This window comes from Microcebus murinus, chromosome 27 (assembly GCF_040939455.1).
Source record: "Microcebus murinus isolate Inina chromosome 27, M.murinus_Inina_mat1.0, whole genome shotgun sequence".
NCBI lineage: Eukaryota > Metazoa > Chordata > Mammalia > Primates > Cheirogaleidae > Microcebus > Microcebus murinus.
Genome location: NC_134130.1, coordinates 5,019,567 through 5,035,806, shown reverse-complemented (window position 1 = coordinate 5,035,806; position 16,240 = coordinate 5,019,567). Strand labels below are relative to the sequence as shown.

Sequence of the window (16,240 nt, the reverse complement as noted above, 5' to 3'; positions counted from 1 at the left end):
TCGAAACCAGCCTGAGCGAGAGCGAGACCCCGTCTTCTATAAATAGAAAGAAATTAATTGGCCAACTGAAAATATATAGAAAAAATCAGCCGGGCATGGTGGCGCATGCCTGTCGTCCCAGCTACTCAGGAGGCTGAGGCAGGAGGATTGCTTGAGCCCAGGAGTTTGAGGTTGCTGTGAGCTAGGCTGCCGCCACGGCACTCACTCTAGCCTGGGCAACATTGCAAGACTCTGTCTCCAAAAAAGAAAAGAAAAGAAAACAAAAAACAATATATGGATGTGGTATGTGATAAAATCAGTAAAAAAAATTAAAATATATATATATGGAAAAGAAGACAGCGGGCTCACAGTGAGCAGCTGTCAAGGCATGAAAAGTGGTGTGCCTAGAAGCAGATTGGTTTTTTTTGGCATTTTTATAAAACTTGACAAAAAATAGTATTTCAAACTGTACAGCCACCAGAAGTACGCAGTTGTCAACAATGCACGCTCTCCACGTGGCCCCCGCAGCACCTCGGCTTCCTGCGCCCGGTGTCTTCTGCCATCCCGTTCTCTGCAGGGCTGCCGTCCTTACAGCGTCGCCTTTCCCTCTGCCCTGGGGGTGCCCCCCCCCCTTGCAGGGGCCCCTGCAGGCTCGGGCTCGGGCTCTGCAGGAGCAGGTGCAGCAGACGACCTCGCGGGTCTTCCAAGTGGTTCGCCCTTGGCTTTACCCGCCTTTAGCATCATCAGCAGCAGCATCATCCCGTCCACCCTTTCTCCGGGGCTTGGTGGCCATGGCGGCGCCGGGACGCGGGCCCTGGCCCCGGGGGTGCACGGCGCGGGATGCTGCTGACTGCTCCGCGTTGCTGGCATCGCCCGTAGAAAGCATCGCCCCGGTCGGGAGAAACTGGACCCTCCAAAGGACAGATCGTATTGAGGTTCCCCAGGGAACCAGAGCGAGTTGCGCCCGATTCGCCACTCGGGGAGATGGGACCCGGTGCATTCCCTGACACGTGACACAGCAAAACAGTGATAAGAAAATGTCTTTTCATATAGAAAATACATGGAGACACCAGGGAAGTTTGAATACGGAGTATGTCTGTATGTCCATCTATCTCGATACGGCGGTGTGTTGGGGGTTCCAGCGGTGGATCACAGCTACTCGTGTACCCTTGATGGAAAAAGGGTCCTCCCCAACCCGGGACGGTCGTCCCCTGCCACCCAGCCCGCGGCTTCGGGAAGGACGCACGTGAGATGAGGGAGACAGGGGACAGCGCCTTAGCCAGGCAGACCAGCCGAATCATCATTGCCAGCACCAGGCTCACGGATGTCGCGGCCAGGTCACCCTGGTGCCCGGGAGCACGTATATATGAGATGGGGAAACCCTGTGAGATCCTGAAGCCTAGCCCGGTGGTGCGGGCCAGGACCGGGGCGGGCCAGGACCGGGGCGGGCCAGGACCAGGGCGAGCCAGGACCGGAAGAGCAAAGCGCAAGGAGGGTGCGGGCCAGGACCAGGGCCCAGGTCGTGCCTGCTGGCGTCCGGCCGGAAGAGCAAAGCGCCAGGAGGGTGCCGGCCACGAGGACAGGTGGAAGAGAAGGGGAAGCCAGGCCGGCGTCCCCGATGGGCTCCCTGAGCTACTGGGTTCACCTCTGGTGCGCTCAAGGTCTCGCCCTGCTTTTGGCGGCACCACCCTCTCGCCGGAGGGTCAGAGCGGCCCCTGCCCGAAAAAAACCTATGAAAGTTAAGTGAGTGTGCTGCCACTGCAGGGTGGGGAGGCTGTGTCTTCCGGAATCGCCCCGGTGCCGCAGGGGCTGGCGCCATTTGCGTGCACGCCCCTCCAGCCCCACACCCACACCCCCCAGACCCAGACCCCTTGGCAGGGGTGGGGCAGGTGCGGGTGCTTTGCAGCCCGTGGGGGGCTGCAGAAGTACTTCTGAGTCATTCTTCTTCCAGGAAGAGAGCTCGGGGCCCATTCTTTCATTCCGTCTCTGCGGTCAAGGAAGGTCCAGATGAGCCTTTTAGATTTTAATTTAGAAGACTAAAGGAGGGGAACTAGGCGCATGCCTGTAATGCTGGCACTATGGGAGGCGGAAGTGGGTGGATCGCTCAAGGTCAGGAGTTCAAAACCAGCCTGAGCAAGAGTGAGACCCCATCCCTACTAAAAATAGAAAGAAATTAATTGGCCAACTAAAAAAATTAAAAAAAATATATATATATATATTAGCCGGGCATGCATGGTCCATGCCTGTAGTCTCAGCTACTTGGGAGGCTGAGGCAGGAGGATTGCTTGAGCCTAGGAGTTAGAGGTTGCTGTGAGCCAGACTGATGCCATGCCACTCTAGCTCTGGCAACAGAGAGAGACTCTGTCTAAAAAACTAAAAAATAAAAAAAAAAGATAAAGGCCAGGCCGGGTGCGGTGGCTCACGCTTGTAATCCTAGCACCCTGGGAGGCTGAGGCGGGCAGATCGCTCAAGGTTAGGAGTTCAAAACTAGCCGGAGCAAGACCCGGATCCTATCTCTACTATAAAACAGAAAGAAATTAATTGGCCAACTAATATATATAGAAAAAGAAATTAGCCGGGCATGGTGGCGCATGCCTGTAGTCCCAGCTACTCGGGAGGCTGAGGCAGGAGGATCGCTTGAGCCCAGGAGTCTGAGGTTGCTATGGGCGAGGCTGATGCAACGGCACTCACGCTACCCTGGGCAACAAACAATACTCATGTGTATGGGCAAAAAACTTGAGGATGTATTGTGACTAATCCTATAACAGGTTATTTTAGTTTCTGTTCTGTGGAAAGTGTAAAGCATTCCAACAAAGGGTTTTAATGTAGATTTTTTTTTTTGCACCCATGCTGTTGATTGCTAAATGTAAGAGTCTGATCATGACACTGAATAAATGTGTCTATTTTTTTTTTTTTAATGTGCTGTGTAAAGTTAGTCTACTCTGAAGCCATTTTGGTAAACTTCTCCAAAAGTTTGAAGATAGGCCGGGTGCGGTGGCGCTCGCCTGTAATCCTAGCACTCTGGGAGGCCGAGTCGGGAGGATTGCTCGAGGTCAGGAGTTCGAAACCAGCCTGAGCAAGAGCGAGACCCCGTCTCTACTATAAATAGAAAGAAATTAATTGGCCAACTAATATATAGAGAAAAAATTAGCCGGGCATGGTGGCACATGCCTGTAGTCCCAGCTACTAGGGAGGCTGAGGCAGGAGGATCGCTTGAGCCCAGGAGTCTGAGGTTGCTGTGAGCTAGGCTGACGCCACGGACCTCACTCTAGCCTGGGCAACAAAGAGAGACTCTGTCTCAAAAAAAAAAAAAAAAAAAAGTTTGAAGATAGAATTCCTTCAGGGTGATACCAGGTTCTATTTGAAATTCATTTGCAACCTGCTTGGGTGGGGAAGCCGTTGTCTTCAGGCCAGGTGTAGTTGAACTGATGGTTACTGTTGTGACCTGAAGTTCACCATTAAAAGGGATCATGCAAGGACATGGAATGCATGGAATTACTGGTTATAAAGATGATTGTTGGCATATCCTATGCAATATATCTAAACTGAATAATGGTACCAGATAAAAAATTATAGATGGGAATGAAGCTTGTGTATCAACCATTATAACAATTTAATTCTCTTGAAAAAAAAAAAAAGCTGAAAAAAAAACCCACAATAAAGAAAAATAAAGGCTATATGGTGGCCGGGTGTGGTGCCTATGCCTATACTACTCTGTACTACTCCCACTTTGGGAGGCCAAGGCAGGAGGATCACTTGAGGTCAGGAGTTCAAGACCAGCCTGAGCAAGAGTGAGACCCTATCTCTACTAAAATAGAAAAAACTAGCCAGAGTGGTGGCACCTGGCAGTCGAAAGCTCCTCTAGAGGCTGAGGCAGGAGGATTGCTAGAGCCCAGGAGTTTGAGGCTGTGAGCTAGGCTGACGCCACGGCACTCACTCTAGCCCGTGCAACAGAGTGAGATAGAAGGGACAGGATTTACGCCAGGCGCGGGGGCTCACGCCTGTAATCCCAGCACTCTGGAAGGCTGAGGTGGGCAGATCGTTTGAACTCAGGAGTTTGAGACCAGCCTGAGCAAGAGTAACACCCTGCCTCTACTAAAAAAAAAAAATAGAAAGAAATTAATTGGCCAACTAAAAATATATTAAAAAATTAGCTGGGCATGGTGGCCCATGCCTGTAGTCCCAGCTACTCAGGAGGCTGAGGCAGGAGGATCGCTTGAGCCCAGAAGTTTGAGGTTGTGTGAGCTAGGCTGACGCCATGACACTCACTCTAGCCTGGGCAACAAAGTGAGACTCTGTCTCCAAAAAAAAAAAAAAAAAAAAAAAAAGAAAGGACAGAGCCAGAACAAAGGAGGCAGGAGCGGGGAAATCAGGGTGGAGGTGACAGCAGGGGTCCAACCCAGCGAGGAAGGCGGATCCGACAGGGCAGAGGCAAAGCAAGGGGAGATTGGGGCAGATGTGGCAGCACCCTGTGGCTGGCTGACCATGGGTAGATGGCGCAGGCCCCTCACCGGGAGGATCGGGACATTCACCCTGAGCGCAGTGGAGCAGCTGCAGGATCAACCGCAGCAACCTGTCCCCATGGACTGCCCCAGCACCCCTGGCCTCCCCCCAGAGTTGTATTGATCACAAATGTCCCCAGACATGGCCAAGTGTCCCCTGGAGGGCAGCCTCGGCCCTGGTTGAGAGCCACTGCATTAGGGGATTCCACAGACCCCCAAGAGACCCCGCGCCCCACGGTGGGTCCCCTTTAACTCCACTCCTGAGTGGGGAGGGAGAGAGGAGGGGGGTCCTGGGAGCTGGGGGTCCCCTGGTCTGTGCCATCTGCCCCCTCCCTCCCCCAGGAGTTTACTCTGGTGCCCATTGCGAGCTAGGGGTCTGGCTGAATTTTATTTTATGTTGTTTGCAAACAATGAACGCAGCTCTCGGCCTGGCCTCTGTGCCAACCCGGGCCGGATTTGATGGTGTTTCTTGGGACGGGAGACCCGGCCGCCTGGCCCGCAGGGCTTGGGGACATGGCGGGCAGCACGCCGCCCGCGCCCAGCCTCACCCGATCGTCACCTGGGCAACACAGACGGCTTCTCGTCGTAGAGAGTCTGATAAAGCTTTTAATATTTAGAAGTTTGGACACTTAATTCTGGGGATCCTGGCTCCCGGGCTCGGCCTCACTCGTGGCGCCCAGCGAGTGAGTGGACCCCGCCGCCGCGCTGGTGATGACGATGGGGACGATGGCCTTGATGCTGCTGAGCGACCAGGGCAGGTGCACGGTGACCACCAGCTCGTAGTGCGTGTGCATGATCTCGCCGTCCCACGTGTTGTCGTTCACGGACAGCACCAGCGGCAGGTTGAAGGAGCTGACGATCTTGGTGGTGTCGAAGGGGGTGATCTGGGTGTTGGCCTCCTGCCGGAGCAGCTCGCAGCTGTCGGCCCGCAGGCGCCGCTCGGCGCCGGGCGTGAAGCCCTCGTACTGCACGCGGGCGTACAGGGCGAAGATGACCGCCCGGATGCACTTGCCGGTCTGGTTGGCGATCTCCGAGGTGAACACCACCCTGTCCCCCGGCGTGAACACGTTGCTCTCCATCTGGATGCGCAGGAGGATGGTGCCCCGGCTGCAGCAGTTGTAGGAGACTGTCTTCTTGGCCTCCACGCAGAGAGGGTTCTAGAAGGACAGGGGAGAACGGTCCGTCGTGAGGGGCTGTGGCCACGAGACCTGCTCCCCTGCCCGGCGCTCCGCCCTCAGAGCGTCCGGGACTCTGGGACGGTCCTACAAAGAAGTGCTTGCATGGGGGCTGGGCTCTTGGGGACTTTGCGTCCAAGAGCCTGGAGTCCAGGAGAAATTTGCTGGTTTCCCCGACAGCCTTTAGCATGTGCCCAAAGCGCAAGCGTCCTGAATTTTCTAGTCGCGATTTCCTTGCATCCATACATATTTATTCCCTTACTACATTCATGTAGGTGCCTAAACAAGACATGTTGTTCAGCACAGGGGTCCTCAAACTTTTTAAACAGGGGGCCAGCCCAGGTGCCATGGCTTTCACCTGTAATCCTGGCACTCTGGAAGGCCGAGGCGGGAGGATTGCTCGAGGTCAGGAGTTCGAAACCAGCCTGATCAAGAGTGAGACCCCGTCTCTACTATAAATAGAAAGAAATTAATTGGCCAACTAATATATATAGAAAAAATTAGCCGGGCATGGTGGCGCGTGCCTGTAGTCCCAGCTACTCGGGAGGCTGAGGCAGCAGGATCGCTCAAGCCCAGGAGTTTGAGGTTGCTGTAGGCGAGGCTGACGCCATGGCACTCACTCTAGCCTGGGCAACAGAGTGAGACTCTGTCTCAAAAAATAAAATAAAATAAAATAAAGAAATAAACAGGGGGCCAGTTCACTGTCCTTGAGACCGTTGGAGGGCCGGACTATAATTTTAAAAAACTATAAATGGATTCCTATGTATACTACCGTTCATATCTTATTTTTTTTATTTATTTATTTTTTTTTGAGACAGAGTCTCGCTTTGTTGCCTAGGCTAGAGTGAGTGCCGTGGCATCAGCCTAGCTCACAGCAACCTCAAACTCCTGGGCTCAAGCGATCCTTCTGCCTCAGCCTCCCAAGTGGCTGGGACTACAGGCATGCGCCACCATGCCCGGCTAATTTTTTCTATATATGTTAGTTGGCCAATTAATTTCTTTCTATTTATAGTAGAGACGGGGTCTCGCTCTTGCTCAGGCTGGTTTCGAACTCCTGACCTCGAGCAATCCGCCCGCCTCGGCCTCCCAGAGAGCTAGGACTACAGGCGTGAGCCACCGCGCCCGGCCCCATATCTTATTTTGAAGTAAAAAAACACACGGGCAAAAACACCCACATATGGCCCGCAGGCCTTAGTTTGAGGATGCCTGGTTTAGCCTATAGTATCTTTTGCATATTTGAACTCTTTATATAAGTAAATGGCATCCAGCTGCGTGTGTTCTTGTTTAACATTCTGGGTTTGAGATGCATTCATGCTGGTGCCTGTCAATTGGGTTCATTTGTTTGGACGATGGCAATGAAGTGTGCTGCCACATAATTGCTCCGTCCCCTCCCCCAGGAGGGGTACTCCGATTTGGTCCGGGTGTCTGATATCATACAAGTGCTAAAGGAAGCCTGCTGAAGACACCTTCCTCTTGTTTGCACGCAAGACTTGCTCTAGGGCAGGGGCTGGTGGGCTTTTTCTGAAAGGTGCCTGTTAGAAATAATTTAGGTTTTGTAGGTCATATATAGCATTCTTTCCACGTATTCTTTTTATTTCTATTTAGCAACAACTCACAGTTAAAACTTAGATTTTACTATTGTGCCGTAGAACACAGATCTCTGTGTCCATCTGTATCTGGATCTAGGAAAAATAAATGTTGCCTCAAATAATACTTCTCCTTGCTTCCATGCCCGCTTATAAGTATTTTTATTCCTATGGTTTTTTGTTTTTTTGAGACAGAGTCTCACTCTGTTGCCCAGGCTAGAGTGAGTACCGTGGCGTCAGCCTAGCTCACAGCAACCTCAAACTCCTGGGCTCAAGCGATCCTCCTGCCTCAGCCTCCCGAGTAGCCGGGACTACAGGCATTCGCCACCATGCCCGGCTGATTTTTTCTATATATATTAGTTGGCCAATTAATTTCTTTCTATTTATAATAGAAACGGGGTCTCGCTCTTGCTCAGGCTGGTTTTGAACTCCTGACCTCGAGCAATCCTCCCGCCTCGGCCTCCTAGAGTGCTAGGATTACAGGCGTGAGCCACCGCGCCCGGCCTCCTATGGTATTTTTATTATATTTATTTCATTTATTTATAAAATGTGGGTTGCAACCCTCTGAATTTATTTTTCTGTTGTTTTCTAGTCTATTCTATTTTGTTTTTAAGCAGTTGGTTGCAACCCATCACATTAACTTTTTCTGATAATTTCTGTTGCACGCTATTTTTTTTTTAATTTTTATAAATTTCTAAAATACTTTTTTTTTTTTTTTTTGAGACAGAGTCTCACTTTGTTGCCCAGGCTAGAGTGAGTGCCGTGGCGTCAGCCTTGCTCACAGCAACCTCAAACTCCTGGGCTCAATCAATCCTGCTGCCTCAGCCTCCTGAGTAGCTGGGACTACAGGCATGTGCTACCATGCCCAGCTAATTTTTTTTATATATATTAGTTGGCCAATTAATTTCTTTCTATTTATAATAGAGACGGGGTCTCACTCAGGCTGGTTTCGAACTCCTGACTTCGAGCAATCCGCCTGCCTCGGCCTCCCAGAGTGCTAGGAATACAGGTGTGAGCCTCTGCGCCCGGCCTAAAATACTTAGTTGGCCAATTACTTTCTTTTGATTTATAGTAGAGATGGGGTCTTGCTTTTGCTCAGGCTGGTTTAGAACTCCTGACCTTGAGCAATCCACCAGGCTCAGGCTAGTTCGAGCTCCTGACCTCCAGGGATCTGCTGGCCTCGGCCTCCCAGAGTGCCAGGATTACAGGCGTGAGCCACCTCGGCCAGCCTAAATTTCATTTTTCTTTATTTTGTTTATTTTAGCCTAACAGGACAGGTATGAGGTTGTACCCTCTTTATTCAATACTATTCTAGTCTGTCCTACTCATTGATGTTTATAAACATAAATTTGCGTGCAACCCACCGAATTTATATTTTCTGACATATTCTAGTCTATACTTTCATTTTTAAAAAGTTGGTCGCAACACACCAGATTAATGTTCTCCAATATTCTTATTCTACTTATTTTATTATCCGTTCTCTTCTTTTATTTATTGAAAAAATGGTTGCAATCCACCACATTGATTTTTTTTTTTCTGAAATTGCCTATCTCTGGTCTTGCTTAGTCTTTCATTTTATAAAAATAGGCTTTGGCCGGGCGCGGTGGCTCACGCCTGTAATCCTAGCACTCTGGGAGGCCGAGGCGGGCAGATTGCTCAAGGTTGGGAGTTCGAAACCATCCTGAACAAGACCCTGTCTCTACTAAAAATAGAAAGAAATTAATTGACCAACTAAAAATATATATACAAAAAATTAGCCGGACATGGTGGTGCATGCCTGTAGTCCCAGCTACTTGGGAGGCTGAGGCAGGAGGATCGCTTTGAGCCCAGGAGTTGGAGGTTGCTGTGAGCTAGGCTGACGCCACAGCACTCACTCTAGCCAGGGCAACAAAAGTGAGACTCTGTCTCAAAAAAAAAAAAAAAAAATAGGCTTGTATTCAGCAACATTGAGTTTTGCAACTGACTAACAGACCGGTTATGACCTGCAGTTTGCAAAACACTGTGCCAGGCAGTGGAGGGGGCGGTCTTTCCTCCTGGGGACCTCAGGCTGACCCCTGAACCCTCCTGACCTCACCTCCCACCGTGTGCCTCTGGCCCCTGCCTCCCTTTAGCACCCCCTCTTTTCCAGAAGGCTAATTGCAGGGGGTTTCTCTCTAGTCTTATTCGAAAATTCGAGGAGTTAGGACCCTGCAGGGGTGAAGGAACCTGCTGCCCTAACTCTATAGACAAAGCCAGCAGTTCTCTGCTGGTCCCCAAGAGGTCCCAGGAGGTGCGAACAGGGGTGAAGCACAGCCCCCACATCAGGCCGATGGGGTGGCCGAAGTGCCCTGGTCCCCAAGAACATTGAGATGCAAACTCAAGATTGGATTTCTTAAATTCGGGTATTTTTTTGAATCCCATGTTCTTTTGGCTTGTGGGAAATTTTGGTGGGAGTTGGGGGGGGACTCATTCATTGAACCAGTGTCATTTGTACCTGGCTGATGCCAAGTTCAAGGCAAACCCACAGCAGTGAAGAGCAGCCAGTTGCTACCCTGGCGGGAAAGATGGGCAACAAAACTGGTACTTCTGAAAATGACCCGTGCCATTTCTGATAGGGACACTGAGGAGGCCTCGAGGGACACCAAACAGGGGCCTCCCTGACAGGGGGTGCGTAGAAAGGCCTTTGGGGCAAATGGCCCTTGTTGTTACAAGAGGCACTTGGTGACATCTTTCAAGACTTGCACGTGAATGTCATAGCAGCCATACTCACAATGTCCCCAACGTGCAAATCAGCTGGTGAGTGGATCAACATGACGGTCCATCCACATGTGGAATATCACTTGGCCACGAAAGGGACGAGGCTCTGACACAGGCCACAGCGTGGATGAACCTTAAGGACATCCTGCTCAGTCAGAGACGCCAGACACAGAAGGACACACAGTGTGTGACTCCATTTATATGAAATGTCCAGAACAGGCAGAGCCGCAGAGACGGGACATGGAATCGTGGGTGCCAGGGGCTGGGGAGCTGGGGATTTTAGTGATGATGGCTAAGGGATACAAGATTTCTTTTTGGGGTGATGGAAATGTCCTAAAATTAGAATGTGGTGACGACTGCACAATTCTGTGAATATACTAAAAGCCATTGGATTGCATACTTTTTTTTCTTTCTTTCTTTTTTTTGAGATAGAGTCTCGCTTTGTTGCCCAGGCTAGAGTGAGTGCCGTGGGGTCAGCCTAGCTCACAGCAGCCTCAAACTCCTGGGCTCAAGCGATCCTCCTGCCTCAGCCTCCCGAGTAGCTGGGACTACAGGCATGCGCCACCATGCCCGGCTAATTTTTTCTATATATGTTAGTTGGCCAATTAATTTCTTTCTATTTATAGTAGAGACGGGGTCTCGCTCTTGCTCAGGCTGTTTTCAAACTCCTGACCTTGAGCAATCCTCCCACCTCGGCCTCCCAGAGTGCTAGGATTACAGGCGTGAGCCACCGCACAGGATGACTAGCCCTGCTGTGTTCACTTAAGCCCCTCTCTTGGACACCCGGCAAGGAAGCCACCTCATTATTCTCTGTCTCACTCTGTCTCTCTGTCTCTGTCTCTTTAATGTAGCTGTGGGGTATTCCTTTGACTGGGTACCTCTACTTAATCAAACAATTCCGTTAGTAACAAACAGTTAGGGTGTTGCTAAATTTTTTTATTTTTTTTATTTTTGAGACAGAGTCTCCCTCTGTTGTCTAGGCTAGAGTGCTGTGGCGTCAACCTAGTTCACAGCAACCTCACACTCCTGGGCTCAAGCGATCCTCCTGCCTCAGTCTCCTGAGTAGCTGGGACTACGGGCATAAGCCACCATTCCCGGCTAATTTTTAAATATATTTTTAGTTGGCCAATTAATTTCTTTCTAGTTTTAGTAGAGACGGGGTCTCGCTCTTGCTCAGGCTGGTTTCAAACTCCTGACCTTGAGCGATATGCGGGCCTTGGCCTCCCAGAGTGCTGGGATTACAGGCCTGAGCCACCGCGCCCGGCCGGCTGTTGCTAACTTTTTGCCACGACAACCACTGCTGCGTGAGGTCATATTGCGTCTATGAAGGGTGATCTGTAGGGAGAATTTCTAGAAGGAAAATGGCTGGGGCAAAATGCAGGTTCATATTCATTTCAATAGATATGGTTAAATTGCTTTTCCTTGGGGATCGTGGCAGCTGATTGGCCATGTGTGAAGTTTATTTGGCAACGCAGATGCGTGAGGATGTGGCTTCTGAGCAAAGATCAGAAGGGTGAGAAGGGAGAAAAGGAAGGGCTTAGTGTTCCCGGCAGGAGGGCACAGCCCCTGCCAGGGGCAGGGGCAGGGGCAGGGGCAGGGCTGGGCCTGCAATGTTGGAGGCACAGTGAGGAGGCCCATGTGGCTGGAGCACAATGAGGAGGTGCAAAGAGGGAGGAGGGGAGGGCGGGCAGGGGACGGAGCAGGCTGTGCAGGGCCTGCTGGGCCGCAGGGAGGACTTGGGCTTTTCTCCCCAGGTAGGTGGGAGCCATGGAGGGCTGTGGGCAGAGGAGGGACATGCCCTGACCAGGTGCCCACAGGTGCTCTCCGACTGCTGTGGGGAGGCCAGGGCTTGTGGGGCAAGGGTGGGAGGTGGGGGGACCGGGCTACTGCTCTGGACCAGGGGAGTTGGGGTTCGCTGGGTAGAGGCAGAGTCTTGAGCCCCACCTGTCTGTCCTTCTGAAGGAGTCAGGTTCCCACCCATCCCAGAGAGGGGACACGGGCTGGATGTCTCAGGGCTGATCCCCTGCCCCGCCCCCGCCAGCTCTGTCCTCCTGGGACGCCAGATGATCTTTGTCACACAGATAGTAATTCCGGCAGCGGCTGCAGCAGCATTTATGGGGCGTGTGCCCACGCCGGGCTCTGCTCGAAGCCCTGGACTTGCTGTAGTGAATGAGCTAGGCGGCCAGACCGTTTTACACCCATTTTACAGATGAGGACGTGGGGGCAGGGAGAGGCATGCCTGGGAGAAGCTCCCAACTGCAGGTCGGTGGGGGTGCTGGGATGTTAATCTGAGAAACGCCAGCCCTGTGACCTTTGTCATTATAATCCAGTGCTAGATGCCAAATGACTCCCCAGGGAGGTGAAGTGACTTGGCCAACATCGCTCCACCCACCCTGACTTCCGCCTCTGCACCTGGCGCTCAGCAAGCGACCTGTGCGGCCCTTCCTGGGACTCAGGCCACAGCCCCTCCCCCCCTCAGGTCTCAGGGCCACCGTCCCCATCGCCTGCGGGGTCAAAGGCCCTGGAGAGCCACCAGTGTCCAGGCCCCGCTCCCACCTGGCCTTGCCCTGGCCTTGCCCTATAGCCAGGTCTCCCCCCATTGCCACCGCTGAGACATTTGGGGCCAGGTGGTCCTCTGGGGTGGGGTGTCCTGGGGACTTCGGGGTGCCCAGCAGCGTCCCTGCCTCCACCACCCCATGCCAGGAGCTCCCGTCACCAGTATGACAACCAAATGAGTCTCCAGACACCACCAACCGTCTTATGAGGATAAAACAGCCCCAGTCGAGAGCCACCAGCTTCGTTCCTGCCCTGGTTTCGGGCCGATCCTTTGTGCAATCCCTCAGCCTCGACAGCCTCTCTTCTTCCCTGTCACGGCCTTCCCTGTCCCCTGCCTGCCTACCTTCCCTCTTCCTCCTTGGAGCTTGGCAAATGACCCGCACTCCCCACCCCGGCCATTCCCCCATGCAACGATGGGTACCTGGAATAGGGTTTCTCTGCGAAGGTTCGAAACCCCTTGAACCAGTAAGTAAGTCCTCTTCTTGGCTAAAATGTGTTCCCGGCCCATGCAGGAAGCTTGCACGAAGTAGAAGACGTTGCCAATTTTGCTCGCGAACGTTGAGGGAAGCTTGGGAGGTAAGTTGAAATTGAAGTCAAAGGTGTGGCTGCCTGCACTTAACCAGTTATCTGAAAGCAAAACACACAATGCCATCAGAAAGTTCCAGAAGCCTTCTTTTTTTCCCTTCTTTTTTTATTTTTTTTATTTTTTTGAGATAGAGTCTCGCTTTGTTGCCCAGGCTAGAGTGAGTGCCGTGGCGTCAGCCTAGCTCACAGCAACCTCAAACTCCTGGGCTAAGGTGATCCTCCAGCCTCAGCCTCCTGAGTAGCTGGGACTACAGGCGTGTGCCACCATGCCCGGCTGATTTTTTTTTCTATATATGTTAGTTGGCCAATTAATTTCTATTTATAGTAGAGACGGGGGTCTCACTCTTGCTCAGGCTGGTTTCGAACTCCTGACCTCGAGCAATCCACCTGCCTTGGCCTCCCAGAGTGCTAGGATTACAGGTGTGAGCCACCGAGCCCGGCCTCCCTTCATTTTTTTTCCTCCCTTTATTTATTGCTTTTGTGGGGAGGTGGGTTCTGGGCTGGGCTTATCCGTCCCCTCTGAGCTGCTCAGGCCCCAGGTGGGCTGGAGAGGGACGCCCCAGGGTGGGTGACATGGCGGGAGCCCTCAGGATTGAACAAACACACCTTGAGCTTCTACCGTCTGCCAGAGATGGTTTTAGGAAGTGTTTATAGGACTGAGCAAGGCGGACAAAACTCCCCACCCTTGTGGAGCTTGGTCTTCAGTGCCCGGCATACAGTCAGTGCTTAATATTTGTTGATTGTATGACCGCGGAGGTCCAGGGAGCACATTCTCATTGCCCTCATCTCTATGACCTCTCCATGTCATGTTCCTTCTTACGTTTCTCCAAAACCCTCTTCCCCAGCAGATGGAAACCCCAGGACAGCAGGGACCCTATCTGTGTTATTCATCAGGGCTGCATCTCCAGCACCCAGCACTGGCGTTTGCATACAGTAGGCGCTCAATAAATGTTGGTTACAAAAATGAATGGACTCATTGCATGCTTCAGGCAAATGGTTTTTTTTTGTTTTTGTCTTTTTTTTTTTTTTGAGACAGGGTGTCCCTCTGTTGCCCCAGGCTGGAATGCAGTGGTGTCACCATAGGTCACTGCAGCCTCCGACTCCTGGCCTTAAGTGATCCTCCCCCCTCGACCTCCCAAAGTACCAGGATTATAGGTGGGTGCCACCACGCCCTGCCATTCCGATGCTTTTTTTTTTTTTTTTTTTGAGACAGAGTCTCGCTTTGTGGCCCAGGCTAGAGTGAGTGCCGTGGCGTCAGCCTAGCTCACAGCAACCTCAAACTCCTGGGCTCGAGTGATCCTTCTGCCTCAGCCTCCCGGGTAGCTGGGACTACAGGCATGCGCCACCATGCCCGGCTAATTTTTTATATATATATCAGTTGGCCAATTAATTTCTTTCTATTTATAGTAGAGACGGGGTCTCGCTCTTGCTCAGGCTGGTTTTGAACTCCTGACCTTGAGCAATCCGCCCGCCTCGGCCTCCCAAGAGCTAGGATTACAGGCGTGAGCCACAGCGCCCGGCCCATTCCGATGCTTTTTAAAAGGAGGGGAAGTTCAATGACTTGGAAAGTGAAAAGGTAGATAGCTAAATGGGTTGTACCCGGAGGGGAATGTCTTGGTAGTAATTGGAAGAACTGACAAGTTTTAAGCCCCTACTTTATGCTTGGCACTATGCTAAGCCCTCTACGTGCGGTTCATTAAGTCCTTACAACAATTGTGCGGGGTAGGCCCTCTTCCCACGCCCATTTTATGGATGGGTTAAGGGAGACAGAGACTGGACGTCACTGCCGAGTATGGACATCTGACACGTTGCCATTTGTCCCAGGACATCTGCGTGGCCGGAGTCCAGCCCATCCCTCAGATCTGTGCTCAGTTGTCACCTATCTGGAGAGACCTTCCCTGATTACCCTACCGGAAATGTTAAAAGTCTAAAATTAAATGTTGTGCGGCCAAGCGCTGGCCACGTGTTCTGCCTGACACCCGGAAACATCCCCAGAGACACATGTCGGAAAGGACACCTCGTTCCCTGGCAGTGTGGACGCCCTGATGTCTGCTTGGACTGCAGATCTCAACGGGCGGGGCCTGGGGACTGGCTAGCCTTCCTCAGTAGGTCTCTCTCACGCTTCTGCCCCCCCCCCTTTCCCTGGGACACCTTATTGTGTGTCCTTAGGTTTTGCAGCCAGAGGGAGATTTATTAATATCTGTAACATAACAAGATAGATTTGTTACGGCTCCCCCAAAAGGCACTTGTTGGACTGAGCATAGCCTTTTCCAAGGAGAGCACTTTGAATCTTCATTTTGAATATCTGGGGTCTGCTCAACTCCTTGTGTCTTGTTATTTTCGTGTTGTGTGCAGCCGACGGTCATCATTCTACACAGCTTCCCTCCTAGGAAGGAGCCGAGGTGCCACTCTGACTTTTTCTGACTTCCCCGGGGGTTTGTTGATTGACTATCAGATGTGCTTACTCCCTGGCCCCTGTTATGGCTAGGGCTGTCTGCCCGTCTTGTCCTTACCCTGCACTGGGAACGTCTTTGTCTTATGTACGTAGTCTGCCTTGTTGTTGCAAATCACGTCTCTGCTGTAATCGCGGGATGCCCCGATCTCTTCGTTCCACTCGACGTAGCCCCTTCCCACGAGCTCCACTTTCACTATGGGGTTCACCAGGGTGCTGTTCAGGCTCAGAATCACCTGCCCGTTTATGCTGGAGCCAGCCAGGTAGACCACATCCTTGGGCAGCACTAATTCAATTGACTTCACCACAGACATGGGGGGTTGGGGTGGTGGAGAAACATCCTTCCCCCTCCCCCATGCCTCCGAGATTCCCAGTTCCTTGGCTGCAGTGACGCAGTCCTATCTATGACATCACCCTACCCAGAGTTCCGGGAAGGGGGACCGGGTGGCCAGGAGGAGAGGCGAGGCTGTCGTTTGGGGGGTGGGGGCAGGTGGTTGTTTGGGAGTCTCAGAGTCCTCACTGGTTTTTGAAATGGCAGCCTGGCCATTTTATTTTTTGATTAATTTTAATTTAATTTTTTTTTCTTTGTTTATTTTTTTGTTTGTTTGTTTGAGACAGAGTCTCACTTTGTTGCCTCGGCTAGAGTGCCGTGACATCAGTCTAGCTCAC

At 51.9% G+C, this 16,240-nt stretch overlaps 1 protein-coding gene across 1 annotated transcript; it reads right to left on the bottom strand.

Moving 5' to 3' along the window:
• Nucleotides 1–5,069: 5,069 nt before the first annotated feature.
• On the bottom strand, nucleotides 5,070–15,971 carry ARRDC5 (arrestin domain containing 5). The gene is made up of 3 exons (XM_012769225.3): nucleotides 15,633–15,971; nucleotides 12,956–13,161; nucleotides 5,070–5,638 (listed from the first exon to the last, which is right to left on the bottom strand). Exons 1-3 carry the CDS (start codon nucleotides 15,883–15,885, stop codon nucleotides 5,111–5,113), a joined length of 987 nt encoding a protein of 328 aa, XP_012624679.3. The 5' UTR covers nucleotides 15,886–15,971; the 3' UTR covers nucleotides 5,070–5,110.
• Between the last annotated feature and the right edge of the window lie 269 nt (nucleotides 15,972–16,240).

What these genes read in the sequence shown, in the direction of transcription:
- ARRDC5 (XM_012769225.3), bottom strand. Translation starts at nt 15,885, where the DNA reads ATGTCTGTGGTGAAGTCAATTGAATTAGTGCTGCCCAAGGATGTGGTC. An exon ending in AAAGACGTTCCCAGTGCAGG is followed by an intron (nt 13,162 to 15,632) that starts GTAAGGACAAGA and finishes TTTTGCTTTCAG; the next exon opens with ATAACTGGTTAAGTGCAGGC. An exon ending in GCAGAGAAACCCTATTCCAG is followed by an intron (nt 5,639 to 12,955) that starts GTACCCATCGTT and finishes CTGTCCTTCTAG; the next exon opens with AACCCTCTCTGCGTGGAGGC.